This window comes from Miscanthus floridulus, chromosome 8 (assembly GCF_019320115.1).
Source record: "Miscanthus floridulus cultivar M001 chromosome 8, ASM1932011v1, whole genome shotgun sequence".
Lineage (NCBI taxonomy): Eukaryota > Viridiplantae > Streptophyta > Magnoliopsida > Poales > Poaceae > Miscanthus > Miscanthus floridulus.
The window spans coordinates 187,344,118-187,359,359 of NC_089587.1; the positions used below are offsets into that span (position 1 = coordinate 187,344,118).

The 15,242-nt window shown below is 43.8% G+C and overlaps 1 protein-coding gene across 1 annotated transcript; it reads left to right on the plus strand.

Moving 5' to 3' along the window:
- The first annotated feature begins 3,156 nt into the window (after window positions 1-3,156).
- LOC136477757 (uncharacterized) lies at window positions 3,157-6,240 on the plus strand. The gene is made up of 2 exons (XM_066476019.1): window positions 3,157-4,374; window positions 4,472-6,240. The coding sequence occupies exons 1-2, from the start codon at window positions 3,260-3,262 to the stop codon at window positions 6,060-6,062; spliced, it is 2,706 nt and encodes a 901-aa protein (XP_066332116.1). The 5' UTR covers window positions 3,157-3,259; the 3' UTR covers window positions 6,063-6,240.
- The last annotated feature ends 9,002 nt before the right edge of the window (window positions 6,241-15,242 follow it).

Here is a 15,242-nt window from a genome sequence, read left to right on the forward strand (position 1 = left end):
GCCACCAGTGAACTGATAGCTACTCACTCCTTTCAAAAACGATATTTTGATCAAAATCCGGTTAAACTTTTGAATCTTTAGTTGTTAATGGCTTTTACAATATTTAGTTTGAAAATATAAAAACGACATGCGTAGATTTGCCTTCGAAAATGCTTTTGTAATCATAGACACTTACTAGATTGTAAAAATATATTCTAATGTAAAATAGTGGTAAAAATAGCAATCTCAAAGACCATGAAAGAAAATCAAACTGTTGACACTCAAAAGTGTCCAAAGTGCATAATGAACTCCTCCATCATATTTCCATCGTCTAAGACGGCTAGTAAACAGAATTATATCATCGCATTTGGAGCCCGGACGAAGAAAATAACTTTTTGGGGCCTGAACCAAACAGAGTTGGCTTAGCCGACTTCCCAACTTCCTCTAATGCAAGAATAGACTTCACCATTGTGTTTCTCTCGTCAAGTTGATCGAAAAGCATATATGGATCGCCTCGTATGGAGCAGAATGAATTAATTATAAATTTCGAAAGCTTTTTGCCCGGAATTTCCAACGTCGACTCTCCTGTTTTTAGCCCAGAAACAACACTCTGATCCTGTAAAAGCTGGCGTAGCTGACTCCCAAGTCGTCTAACCCGACTTTTTCTGCTGTTTCCGAGCCGGGTTGACTTCCAAATCGTTTTTTACCTATTTTGGACATAGGAAACTTGGAGATTATGTTTGGGACTTGTTTTCTACTGGAATAAGACCCCCTCTATATAAACGAGATGATCATGGCCGATTGAGGATCCCAACTCACAATCGTCAAAATACAACACAAACCCTCTCTTTGCCCTATCTTTTCCAACCCTAAGTTGTTCATCGCTTGATCTAACGACAAGGATGGCGCCTTAGGCTTGCTGGCCAACATATGGCAACCCGACGATGTCCTTGCTTGTCCCAACGGGGTTCCTCCTAGGCGAGAGTTTCGATGGTTCCTTTGCTAGTTTGCCTAGAAACTAGCCATTCTTCATCACGTAAGCGCGATTGGTTATTGTTTGGTCGTTTGCTCTACAACCTCTCCGTTCTTCACCATGCAAGTGTGATCCTTGTTGCATTCTTCGGTCTATGGTGACCCGTGTGAAAGGGGATTAGTCCGGCGTCTACCACATAAATGTCATACATTTTTTACCGAAGAGAGTACACTACTACAGAATTGGAATCACTGTCGGCCTCATCACTGCTGAATTCTAAAAAAACCCGACAGTGGTAGGACCAACTGACACTGATATTCGGGTATTCACTGTCGGTTCATATCACTGTCGGTTTTAGCCAAGAATCGACAGTAGTACTGGGTCATCACTGCCGGTTTTAGCCAAGAACCGACACTGATACTATCACAATCGGTTCGTGGCTTGAACCGACAGTGATATGCTGTAAGAAAATTTCATAAGTTTATCATATGATGTCTGATGAAGACGAACTTTATATCAAAGTTGTAGTACTCGACGAGATCTACAACTTTGTAGTTCAAACTTTTTAATTTAAGATCGTTTGTATGTCCAAATATTTTTATTTGAAATAATCTATCTAACGAAAATTACGTTTGATTTCTAAAATTTAAAATTTAAATTGTTCAAATGGCCTCAGATGGAGAAACGCCCAAAACAAAAGTTAAAGATCTCGAAAAGTTATGCAACTTTATAGTTGAAAACTTTTTCATTTGAGATCATTTACTACTTGAAAATGCTATTTGAAATTAAAATTTGAAATTGTTGAAGAACTCTGATTTCTCTTTTTAATCTCTGTCTAAAACTTTAACTAGTCTTTCTCCCTTATACAAACTTCAAATTTGATGATTTTTTTTAAAATTTCTAAAATCATGCTCTATCAATTTATTATGTTCTTACCGCTATTATTTTATCCATCTTTTTATGTGACTGTATTTTATCTATTTGAATTTTAAATTTCAAAAAATGACAACTTCAATCGTCATTTTGGAACACTAAATGATTTCAGCTGAAAAAAATCATGAACATAGAAGTTGTAAAACTTATCAAATCCTACAAATTTTATTTTGATTATTTCTTCATTCAATAAAGTAGTAATAACATTGTTCATAAAATTTACATATCTCTCTTATAGTTTCATAAACAATAAGAGAGATATGTAACATTTGTGAACAATGTTACTACCACTATGTTGGATAAATAAATGATCAAATAATCAAAATAAAAGTTGTAGATCTCAGAAAGTTATGGAACTCTGTAGTTGATAACTTTTTGATTTGAAATCATCTTGTCAAGCAAAATTACGTTTGAATTTCTAAAATTTGAAATTTAAATTTTATATACGACCTTGGATGGAGAAACTACCAAAATGAAAGTTGTATATCCCAAAAAGTTATGAAACTTTGTAGTTGACAACTTTTTGATTTGAAACTATCTTCTCAAGGAAAACTACGTTTGAATTTCAAAAAAATTAAAATTTGAATTTTTAAATGACCTCGGATGGACAAACAGCAAAAACAAAATTTGTAGATCTCAAAAAGTTATAAAACTTTGTAGTTGATAACTTTTTGATTTGAAACCATCTTGTCGTGGAAAACTACGTTTGAATTTCTCAAATTTAAAATTTAAATTTTGTAAATGACCTCGGATGGAGAAATTACCAAAATAAAAGTTGTAGATCTCGAAAAGTTATAAAACTTTATAGTTGACAACTTTTTTATTTGAATTCGTTTAGAATCCTAAATACTCATTTCAAAATTAGATGAACATAAAATGGACAGGACGAAAATCTCGTTTGGACACAAATAGCTTGCAGGTGGAGTGGTTAGGGGTCGATGACGCGAAGCAAGACGACAGGGTTTCGAGCGCTGGTGGCCGCGAAGCACGCGTTTTTCGGACGAAAAATTGCTTGACTTGTGACTTGCGACGCGCGACCGTGTGATTGTCCAGTGGGGCCTCTCCTGGTATTAAAAATAATTTTCCTATTTTTTCATTGAATTTTTTGGCTTGCCGGTTCACATCACTGTTGGTTCATAAGAACCGGCAGTGATGTCAATCCCACGTCACTGCCAGTTCAAAATCCGGCAGTGAAGGGATTTTTTTAAACCCACAGTGATGTTAAGATCTGGGTAGTGGTCGCTCTATAAATTAAGCAGTTGGACGAGCATTAGCTAGCTTTGTAGCACACACTGGGATACAGTGTTCCACTTGATGCGAGAAGAGAGAAGCACAAGCTAAGCGTGCATCTGAAGCTCAGTGACCTAGCCAATAATGGCTGGCGACAAGTCGGACAAGCCATGGGAGTACACCCTGCGGAAGTACGTGCTGCTGCTGGCCACCGTGGTGGCCACGCTGACTTACTCCTCGGCGTTCAGCCCGCCGGGCGGAGTGTGGCAGGACACCGATGCCGACCACCTCGCCGGAGACCCCATTATCCGGGACACGCACTACCACCGGTACCTGGTGTTCTTCTACTGCAACGCCACCGGGTTCGCCTCGTCGCTGGTGGTCATCATCCTCATCCTCCTCCTGTCCGTCCAGCACGAGGACATGAGCGGCGCGAGCATCTGGACGTGGCGGCACACCCTCGTGCCCCTGCGGGTGGTCATGGCGCTGGACCTGCTCAGCATCTTGGGCGCCTACGCCGCCGCCACCTGCCGGGACGCGGTCACCACCACGTACAGCACGCTGCTGGTGGTTGGGGTTTTCGCCTACCTCATGGTCCAGGTGGCGCTGTCGTCGTCGGCGCGGCACAGGGGCGACCAGCAGATCGCCGCCGGCAGCGGCGACGCCGACGCCGAGGCCGACGCCGACCGCGAGGTGCTCGGCGAGCGGCCGCGCAAGGTCCTGATGCTGCTCGCGACGTTCGCGGTCAGCGTCACGTACGTGTCCGGGCTGAGCACGCCCGGCGGCTTCTGGGACGGCTCCCAGGAGGGCCACGCCGCCGGAGACGCCGTCCTGCAGGACTACAACCGCGCCCGCCTGGTCACCTTCTTCCTCTGCAACACCACGGCGTTCGTCGCGTCCCTGCTCATCATCCTGCTGCTCCTGGACAAGAAGCTGCGCGCCAACGCCGGCCTGCGCTCCCACGAGCTCTACGGATGCATCGTCGTCGCGCTGGCCGGCCTCGTCGCCGCGTACGCCGCGGGGAGCTGCCGGGACGCCGAGACCACCGCCTACGTCGTCGTCCTGGTCGCCGTTATTCTGGGATACATGTTGTTCCAGGTCTATTTTGCTGTAAAAGTCGTGGAAACCACACGGAAGTCCAACTTGTGGCAATGGCTAGTAAGCGTCTATGCTGCAGCATCAGGGTGGTTGCGAGCAATAGCAGCAAGTACCTGTTTCAGGCGACAAGCTCCCGAAAGGCATCGTGCTGAAATTGACAGGTACGACAGCCAAGCTTTGGAATCCACTCTTAATTACTATTTCATTCATGTTAATCAAGCAGCATTTCAATTCTGTTTCTTTGATTGCAATTATCAGGGAGGAAGTTATCAATGAATCGATGGACAAGGCTCGCTCTCTCGTTCTACTGCTCGCCACTCTCGCAACCAGCGTGACCTACCAAGCAGGGCTGGTCCCACCCGGCGACGTCTGGCAGGACGACGGCGACGGCCACCTGGCCGGCGACCCGATACTCCTAACGACGGACCCTAGGCGGTACAAGACATTCTACTACTGCAACTCGACCGCTTTCATGGCGTCCCTGGCCGCCATCGTCCTGGTCCAGCGGAGGTCCGCGCTCATCAAGCGCCACACGCTGGAGGCCGCCATGATCCTCGACCTCTTCGGCCTCATGGGCGCGTACGCCGCTGGGAGCTGCCGGGACGTGAGCACCTCCATCTACGTCGTGGCCCTGGCCGGCGGCGTCATGGTCTACGTGGTGATCCACGTCATCTTCTTCACCCTCGACCACGGGGAGAGGATCGCCGGGCGGCAGCAGGATGACGACGTCTCGGTCGAGAAGCGGCGCAAGCGGCTGCTCCTCTTCGCCATCCTGGCCGCCACCATCACCTACCAGGCCGGGCTGACCCCGCCGAGCGGCTTCTGGCCCAAGGACGACGACCAGGGCCACCGCGCCGGCGAGCCGGTGCTCCTCTCCAACTACCCGCGCCGCTACAAGGCCTTCTTCTACAGCAACTCGCTGAGCTTCATGTCGGCCATCGCCCACATCATACTGCTTGTGAACCCGAACCTGTACCGGCCGGCGATACGGAGCTACGCGCTCTCCGTCTGCACGGCGGTCGGCCTGCTGGGTCTCGTCGGCGCCTACGCCGCCGGGAGCACGCAGCATCTCAAGACGTCGATATATATATTCGTGTTGGCGTTTCTGGTGATCCTGCTCATGGCCGTGCTTTTCGTAGTAGCAGGAAGGAAGAAAGGGAAGAACAAGGGGAAGACCACCAGCAACGTCGCTGACGAGTCGGTCGCCGTTGAAGCGGGCGGTGGTGGCACCGGAGGAGGGAACCCGGTGGCCGGCGACATCGCAGAGCCGGTGGCGCCCAGGGCTGGAGGAGCAGAGGTCGACGAAGTTAGGGCGAAGAAGAGACACGCCAAGTGCAAATACCTGATGCTGCTGGGCATCCTGATGGCGAGCGTGACCTACCAGGCGGGGCTCGACCCGCCGGGCGGCGTGTGGCAGAGCGACGGCGACGGGCACGCTGCCGGCGACCCGGTACTCCGCACCAACCGGAGGCTCCGGTACCTCTTCTTCTTCCACTGCAACTCCACCTCCTTCGTGGCGTCCGTCGTCGTCGTCGTCCTGTTGCTGCCCCGGCAGCTGATGGACATCGGTTGGTGGCTCACGGTGACCAACGTGACCATCGTGTTCAATCTCTTCGGCCTCCTCGGCGCGCACGCCGCCGGCTCGAGCAGGGGGTGGGAGACGTCCGGGTACATCGTCGCCATGATCGTCGCCGCGCTGGCCTTCGTCTTCGTGCACGCGCTTACGTCGTGCTTCGGCAGGACGCGAGGACCAAGGAGCTCGAGCCATCTGCCGACTGGGGACGTGCCTCCTCAGCTCAAGGAACCCGGAAGCATTGGGCGTCGTCAGCCACTTGAAGTTTCGGTGTGACCATAACATGCTCGTTGCCAGAGTGGTCAGTCTATGTCTATCTCAGAGTGATGTACATAGTTTGGATGGATTTCCAGCTGCGGGCAGTGTATCTATATTTGCTTTTGCCGAGTCTTTTCTAGGCTCTGTTTCCTTATCTGTATAATTTTTAATTTATGTACCTAGTATCCTTATTGTATTTGGGTTGCAACCAATATTGCAATACTAGTATTTTGGATTGCACTTTAATTTGCGGTGAAATAATTAAGAATGCATGAGATGGGGTCTCGTGCCATGGACGGACATCGGAAAGATATAAACATACACTAGTCACGCAGATCTCTATCTCTGCTACTAAAAAGACTGAGATGTAATTTGCCTCCACCCTCCCCCACGAGTCCCCTCGCCTTGCATCTGCTTAGGTTTTTTTGTTAGATAACCCCCTATACTTTTGTGTATATAAATAACATTTTCACCATATAAAAGTATAAAACAGCTCCTCCCCTCCTTAATCTATTAATTATTTTAGACCCTGTCCATATAGGATAATTACGAATTCCTGCACATGTATCTGCTATCTTTTTTTGCATGTTATTACTCTGGTCTGTTTCTGTATGGAAACCGATAGATACTGAGTTACTGTATCCGGTTATGTTTATGAATCAATTTTATGTATACAAGATGTATTGAATTTGTCTTAAATCAACAAGACACATGAAGAAAAGACATACAATGTGTGTTTTACCATGTATGATATGCGATTCGGCAGCACTAGCGTCCGGACGTCCGGACGGCCGTGGCTGCTCCACCCCGTCCGCTCGGATTCACGTGTCGCCCGCTCCAACTCCGTTTCCCACGCTTGCATCCTAACCGCCCGTTTCAGATACGTTGCCCACGCTGCTCGGATGAGTCGGCCTCCCGCCTCTTCCACACCGACGCGGCGCCTCATCTCTTCTAGGCTGCCCGGAAGACTTGCCCTCGCCTCTTCCACAACAGCACCACGCACCCTACGCCTCCTCCATGCATTGGTGGCCGTGGCTTGGCCCTGCCCGCCCCTCATGAGCACGAACGCTGGCGGTTTGCACTTGCAACATGAAATACTCGAATGCAACATACATTTAAACAGATGGAACATTTGGGACATACACTTGCAACATGCGTGTGAAACATATGCAACATCCAGATAAAAAACTTGCAACATGATAAAGCACTTACTGCAACATAAGAATAAAATAATTGAAATATTTGAAACATACTGTTGCAACATGTGTGTGAAAACATATGCAACATCCAGATAAAAAAACAATTGCAACATATGTCTGAAAACAGATGAAACATTTTGAACAAACGCTTGCAACATGCTTCTGAAACACTTGCAACATATGCAACATGTGCAACATCCCTCGATCTACTTTTTTGCAACATCCATATGAAACAACTGCAACATACCTTTCAAACGACTGAAACACCTGAAACATACATTTGCAACATAGGGGAGGGGAAGCCTGGGCCAGTCTATTCCAGCTGTCGGGGTCAGAGCCGGTGACGAGCGATGGCGTACGAGCACGACTAGCACCTGAAAGGTCCTAATGGCTAGAGGGGGGTGAATAGCCTAATAAAATTTCTACAACAACACTTAACAAAATGGTTAGACAATTATAAGACGAAGCAAGTGTTGCGCTAGCCTACTCAAAATGCAAGCCACCTACCACAATTCTAGTTTAGATAGTATCTACTCACACAAAAGCTATGATACTACACAATGTTAGTGTGCTCTCAAAGACTAACTAAAGAGCCACACCAACCAACCAACCAAGCTCTCACAACTAGTTACACTAAAGAGCTTGACAACTAGTTTGCGGTAAAGTAAAGAGAGTGATCAAGAAGGTTATACCGCCTTATAGAGAAAGGAATCAATCAATCACAAAGATGAACAACAATGAAGACCAATCACCTCGGAATCAATGATGAAGACAATGATTTTTATCGAGGTTCACTTGCTTGCCGGCAAGCTACTCCTCATTGTGGTGATTCACTCACTTGGAGGTTCACGCGCTAATTGGCTTCACACGCCAAACCCTCAATAGGGTGCCACACAACCAACACAAGATGAGGATCACACAAGCCACGAGCAATTTACTAGAGTACCTTTTGGCGCTCCACCAGGGAAAGGTCAAGAACCCCTCATAATTACCACGATCGGAGCCAGAGACAATCACCACCTCTGCTCGACGATCCTCGCTGCCCTAAGCCATATAGGTGGCAGCAACCACCAAGAGTAACAAGCGAAATCCGCAGCGAAACACAAACACCAAGTGCCTCTAGATGCAATCACTCAAGCAATGCACTTGAATCACTCCCAATCTCACTATAATGATGAATCAATGATGGAGATGAGTGGGAGGGCTTTGGCTAAGCTCACAAGGTTGCTATGTCAATGAAAATGGCCAAAACATGTGAGCCACAGCTGGCCATGGGGCTTAAATAGAAGCTCCCACAAAATAGAGCCGTTGTACCCCTTCACTGGGCACTGATCGGGGTGACCGGATGCTCCGGTCCAACTAACCGGACGCTGCTCCTCAGCGTCCGGTCGCCCGATGGCGGCCACGTGTCTTCTGTGTTCAACAGTGAACGTTTGATCTCAACGGTCGACAAGCCGACCGGACGCTCTGGCAGAACCGACCGAACGCTGAACCCTCAGCGTCCGGTCGTTTACAGTAAGGGTCCAAAACGTATCTTTGCCGACCGGACGCGTCCGGTCATGCCTGACCAGACACAGACCAGCGTCCGGTGCTAAACCCTACACACTGTGTCAACCGACAATACGACTGGACGCAGCCCTTTAGCGTCCGGTCACTTGACCGACGCCAACATCTCACTGTTGTACATGACCGGATGCGCCGGTCCCTCCGAGGTCCAGCGTCCGGTCACTGTATAACTAGTGACACTTACTTGTTTTCACTTCTAACTTCTTCACCCTTGCTCAAATATGCCAACCACCAAGTGTATCACCTTGTGCACATGTGTTAGCATATTTTCACAAACATTTTCAAGGGTGTTAGCATTCCACTAGATCCTAAATGCATATGCAATGAATTAGAGCATCTAGTGGCACTTTGATAACCGCATTCCGATACGAGTTTCATCCCTCTTAATAGTACAGCTATCAAACCTAAATGTGATCACACTCTCTAAGTGTCTTGATCACCAAAACAAAATAGCTCCTATGGTTTATACCTTTGCCTTGAGCTTTTTGTTTTTCTCTCTTTTCTCTTCAAGTTTAAGCCTTTGATCATCACCATGCCATCACCATTATCATGCTTATGATCTTCATTAGCTTCTCCACTTGAAGTGTGCTACCTATCTCATGATCACTTGATAAACTAAGTTAGCACTTAGGGTTTCATCAATTCACCAAAACCAAATAAGAGCTTTCAATCTCCCCTTTTTTGGTAATTGATGACAACCCTTATACAAAGATATGAATTAAAATTCAATTGAATCCATGTTGTTTGTCCAAGCATATTTACCATGTTGTAAAAGAATATGGACAAGTTTCATGAATCCTATATGGTAGCAATTGCTCCCCCAACATATGTGCTAAGAGTTTGGATTGAAGCTTGCACATATGATTAGATAGGAAATATAGGAGTCAATTTCTACCAAATGATGCTAAGGTATAAAAGATGGACCTTTGAAGCGTGATACCAATCGGAGTGCACCATTTTAGCATCCTTAGCACCATGGTTAGCTAGATAACACTTGAATACATGATAGCTAGATACCACTTGGAAATACTTAACAATGAAATCAATAGATATCCTATGCATGCTAGTTTTTCATTTTATCATTCAAACCTAGCATACACCACACAAGCATGGATATTGAAATTTAAAACTTATGCCATGCAAGCAAATATATGAGGATGCACATTCAAATGCATCATACAAGTTTATGAGCTTGCTCCCCCTACTTGTGTGCTCAAAGTTTTAATTGATCCATTTCCTTTGTCATTTCTTTCCTTATCATTTATATCTTCATTTCTCTCCACCTTTTCTATCTTTGTATACTATCTTCTCCCCCTTTGTCATCAATGACCACAAAGGTTAAACTATAGATAGGTAGAGATTATCAATGTCAATCAATGGGGTGAGGAGTATTTTCCCAAATTTGGTTCAAACTAGAATATTTGCCAAAGATATTTAACTCGGTTTGATCCAAGGACAAGCTTCTTCACACCTCCAAATAAGGGTTATCTTGTACCATGTTGAGTTAAACACTTATAGTTCATTTTCTAGATTAAACACTAGGTTTATAAGTCCACAAACATGTTATATGCTATCACTAGATCAAGTCAAGCATAGAAGCAATAGTGATACCATATAAACATCAAATTCATTTGATTTTCATGAATGAGCCTAATAAAATTGAACCATTTGAAGGTCCTAATTAGATGGAAAATATGACTAGATGCACTAAACATGTCCTTAGCAAGAATGTATGTCATGCCAAACAATTTTTACCTTGAATAGCTCGAAGGAGAGGCATCTCATATATAAGTGGGGGGTGCATCAACACATATTTGAGAAATCCAATATGTTCAACTCATTCCTTAGCTTGCAAAACCTCTTCTCATCCAATGGCTTGGTGAATATATCGGCAAGTTGATCTTCGGTGCCCACACTCTCAATGCAAATGTCCCCTTTTTGTTGGTGATCTCTTATGAAATGATGGCGGACATCAATGTGCTTTGTTCTTGCATGTTGCACCGGATTGTTGGTTAGCTTGATTGCACTCTCATTGTCACATAGCAATGGCACTTTCTTGAACTTGATTCCAAAGTCATTCAAGGTGGCCTTCATCCAAAGTATTTGTGCACAACAACTATCGGCGGATATGTATTCGGCTTCGGCGGTTGATAATGCAACACTATTTTGCTTCTTTGATGACCATAAGACAAGTGATCTTCTCAACAATTGACATGTGCCCGAGGTGCTCTTTCTTTCAACCTTGCATCCCACATAGTCTGAGTCAGAGTAACCAACTAGCTCAAACTTTGCTCCTTTGGGATACCACAAACCAACATTTTGCGTATGCTTCAAGTACCTCAATATCCTTTTTGTAGCCTTCAAATGACTTTCTCTTGGAGAGGCTTGAAATCTTGCACACATGCATACACTAAACATGACATCCGGCCTTGATGCGGTCACATAGAGTAGGCTTCCAATCATAGACCGATACAACTTTTGATCCACCATGTTTTCACTTGCATCACTATCCAAGTTGCCATTGATTCCCATTGATGTGCTAATGGCTTTACTATCATTCATGCCAAACTTCTTGATCATGCCCTTGATGTACTTGCCTTGACTTACAAATGTACCATGTTTCAATTGCTTGATTTGAAGACCAAGGAAGTAACTCAACTCTCCAATTATGGACATCTCAAACTTATTAGCCATCATCTTTCTAAATTCATCACAAAAGTCTTGATTGGTTGACCCAAATATGATATCATCAACATAGATTTGCAATATAAACAAGTCTTTTCCAATCTTCTTGATGAAAAGAGTGGTGTCAACCTTGCCCATTGTGAACCATTTAGAGAGTAGGAAGTCTCTCAATCTCTCATACCATGCTCTAGGTGCTTGCTTCAAGCCATACAAAGCTTTCTTCAACTTGTACACATGGTTGGGCTTCTTATCATCTTCAAAACCGGGAGGTTGCTCAACATATACTTCTTCATTGATGTAACCATTGAGAAATGCACTCTTAACATCCATTTAATAGAGCTTGATGTCGTGGGCACAAGCATAGGCTAGCAAGATCCTAATTGCTTCTAATCTAGCAACCGGGGCATATGTTTCTCTAAAGTCAAGACCTTCAACTTGTGTATAGCCTTATACTACCAATCTTGCTTTGTTCCTTACAACTATCCCATCTTGATCTTGCTTGTTCCTAAAGACCCATTTGGTTCCAATCATATTGTGTCCGTTTAGTCTTTCTACCAATTCCCATACTTGATTTCTTGTGAAGTTATTCAACTCTTCATGCATAGCATTCACCCAATTAACATCCTTCAAAGCTTTATCTATCTTCTTTGGTTCAATGGACGACACAAATGAGAAGTGCTCACAAAATGATGCCAATTTTGATCTTGTTTGAACACCTCTTGTAATATCACCAATGATAGTGTCCAATGGATGATCTCTTACAATATTGGTTGGTTGGAGGATTGGAACTTGATTGCTTGCACTTGCTTGATCATTGAGTTGAGATGATATACTAGCCACTTGATCTTGATCAATATCATGAGAGACACTTGCACTAGCTTGATTTGTATCATCTTGCTCATTTGAGTTTGAGATCACTTGCACTTGATCATCTTCATCATCATTCACTTGCCTAGGCCTTAATTCACCGATATCCATGTTCTTCATGGTATTTGAAAGTTGAATGCCTCTAACATCTTTTAAGTTTTTATTCTCTACTTGTGAACCCTTGGTTTCATCAAATTCAACATCATGAACTTTCTCAAGAGTAGCACTATCCAAATTCCAAACTCTATATGCTTTGCTTATAGTGGAATAACCAAGTAGGAATCCTTTATCACATTTTTTTGTCAAACTTGCCTAATCTAGTGCCTTTCTTCAAGATATAGCATTTGCACCCAAAAACTCGAAAATATGCAATGTTAGGCTTTCTACCATTCAAGAGCTCATATGGTGTCTTCTCTTTCAATTTGCGACAATAGAGGCGGTTGCTATAATAGCAAGCCGTGTTGATAGCTTCGGCCTAAAAAGATTGACTCACATTGTACTCCCTAAGCATAGACCTTGCCATATCAATGAGTGTTCTATTCTTCCTTTCAACAAGACCATTTGATTGTGGTATGTACTTGGTCGAGAATTGATGTCTAATTCTAAATTCATCACATAACTCACCAATTCTAATATTCTTGAACTCACTACCATTGTCACTTCTAACTCTCTTGATGGTTATTTCAAACTCATTGTGAATGCCTTTGACAAATGATTTGAATATTGCAAATACATCACTTTTGTCCACTAGAAAGAATACCCATGTGTATCTAGTGTAGTCATCCACTATCACAAAGCCATATTTGTTACCACCAATACTAGTATATTGTGTTGGCCCAAATAAGTCCATGTGCAATAACTCAAATGCTTTACTAGTGCTCATCATGCTTTTCTTAGGATGGGTGTTTCCAACTTGTTTGCCGGCTTGACAAGAGCTACAAAGCTTATCCTTTTCAAACATAACATCTTTCAAGCCTTTAACTAAATCATGCTTAACCAATCTATTCAATTGTTTTATTCCAACATGACTAAGCCTTCTATGCCATAACCAACCCATGCTAGACTTAGTGAACAAGCATGTAGATAATCTAGCTTCACTAGTATTGAAATCAACCAAGTATAGATTCTCATATCTAAAGCCTTTGAAGATCAAATTAGAGCCATCTACACTTATGATTTCTACATCATCTACCCCAAATATGCATTTGAATCCAAGATCACACAATTGAGCCATGGATAGCAAATTGAAGTTCAAGCTCTCTACTAGCAACACATTGGATATGCTCATGTCATTGAATATTGCAATCTTACCAAGTCCTTTGACCTTACCTTTGCCATTATCACCAAATGTGATACTATCATGACCATCATTGCCACTGGTGTTGATTGAGTTGAACATCCTTGCATCACCGGTCATGTGTTGAGTGCACCCGCTATCAAGAACCTAATGCCTTCCTCTGGCTTTGTAATTGACCTACAAAGGAAGATCAATTCTTTTTAGGTACCCAAACTTGCTTGGGTCCATGAAGGTTAGTAACCAAGCTCTTCGGCACCCAAATGGCTTTCTTCTTTGAGCCCATCCATGGTTTGCCAATGAACTTATCCTTTACACCATTTGTACCATTAACAAGCATATAGGAAGAATTAAGCTTAATAGAGGATACATTTGCATTTTTGCTCTTGTTGGTGTATTCTTGCTCTTTATGATCAACTTGCTTGCAACTAGTGCAAAACCAACCATTGTTCTTCACAAAACTTGTCTTGTGAGGAGCAAAGGCCGCCTTACCTTTCTTGGAGGTATAGCCCAATCCCAATTTGTAGAGAGAAGCTCTTTGGCTACCCAAGCACATAAGCAAGCGGTCCTCACCACCATAAACCTTAGCTAAGGTGTGAGTGAGCTTAGTGACCTCCTTCTTGAGGTTCTCATTCTCAACCACTAGTGAGGCATTACAAGTAAGACCATCACTACTAGATGAGGTGGAAGTGGTAGTGCTACAAGAAGGGTTAGTAGAAGCAACAATGATAGGCATAGATAGTGATTCATCAATTATATCACAAGTTAAACCTACATTGCAAGTTTCAACATGCTTCTTTTTAGTTTGCTCATTAAGCAAAGAGGAATGAGCTTTTTCAAGCTTCTTGTGAGCCTTGCCAAGCTTCTCATGGGCATTCTCTAGCCTCTCATGAGATGCCTTGAGCTCATCAAGGGCTTGGTTAAGGGCTTTTACCTTCTTATTCAAGCTCTTTCATTCCCTTCTTTTAATGTCAAAGTATTCCTTAGCATCTTCTAGTATATCAAATAATTCATCCTTAGTAGGTTCATCATCATCACTATCACTATCACTTTCATGTTCATTATCATCATCATGTTCTTCATCACTTTCATCATCACAAGATTGTACCTTAGTGGCCTTAGCCATGAAGCATGATAAAGATTCGAAGAGAGAAGGCTTCTCATTGATAGCAATGCTTACAAGAACCTTCTTCTTGGTGGCCTTGTCATTATCACTATCATTATCATCACTTGAGGAAGCATCACTATCCCAAGTGACTACATATGAACCACCCTTCTTCTTCTTGAAGATCATCTTGTCCTTCTCTTTCTTTTCCTTCTTGTCCTTCTTCTTGTTTTTCTTCATGTCATCATCATTGTCGCTATTGTATGGGCATTGAGCAACAAGATGATCTTTGCTTCCACATTTGAAGCACCTTCTTGACTCTTCTTTGCTCTTGGATGAAGACTTCTTCCTTCTAGCGCGGTAGCCCTTCTTCACCATGAACTTGCCAAATCCCTTGACAAAGAGAGCCATCTTCTCATCATCATCATCATCCCATGATTTATCTTCTTCACTTGATGTTTCTTGCTTAGCTTTGCCCTTGG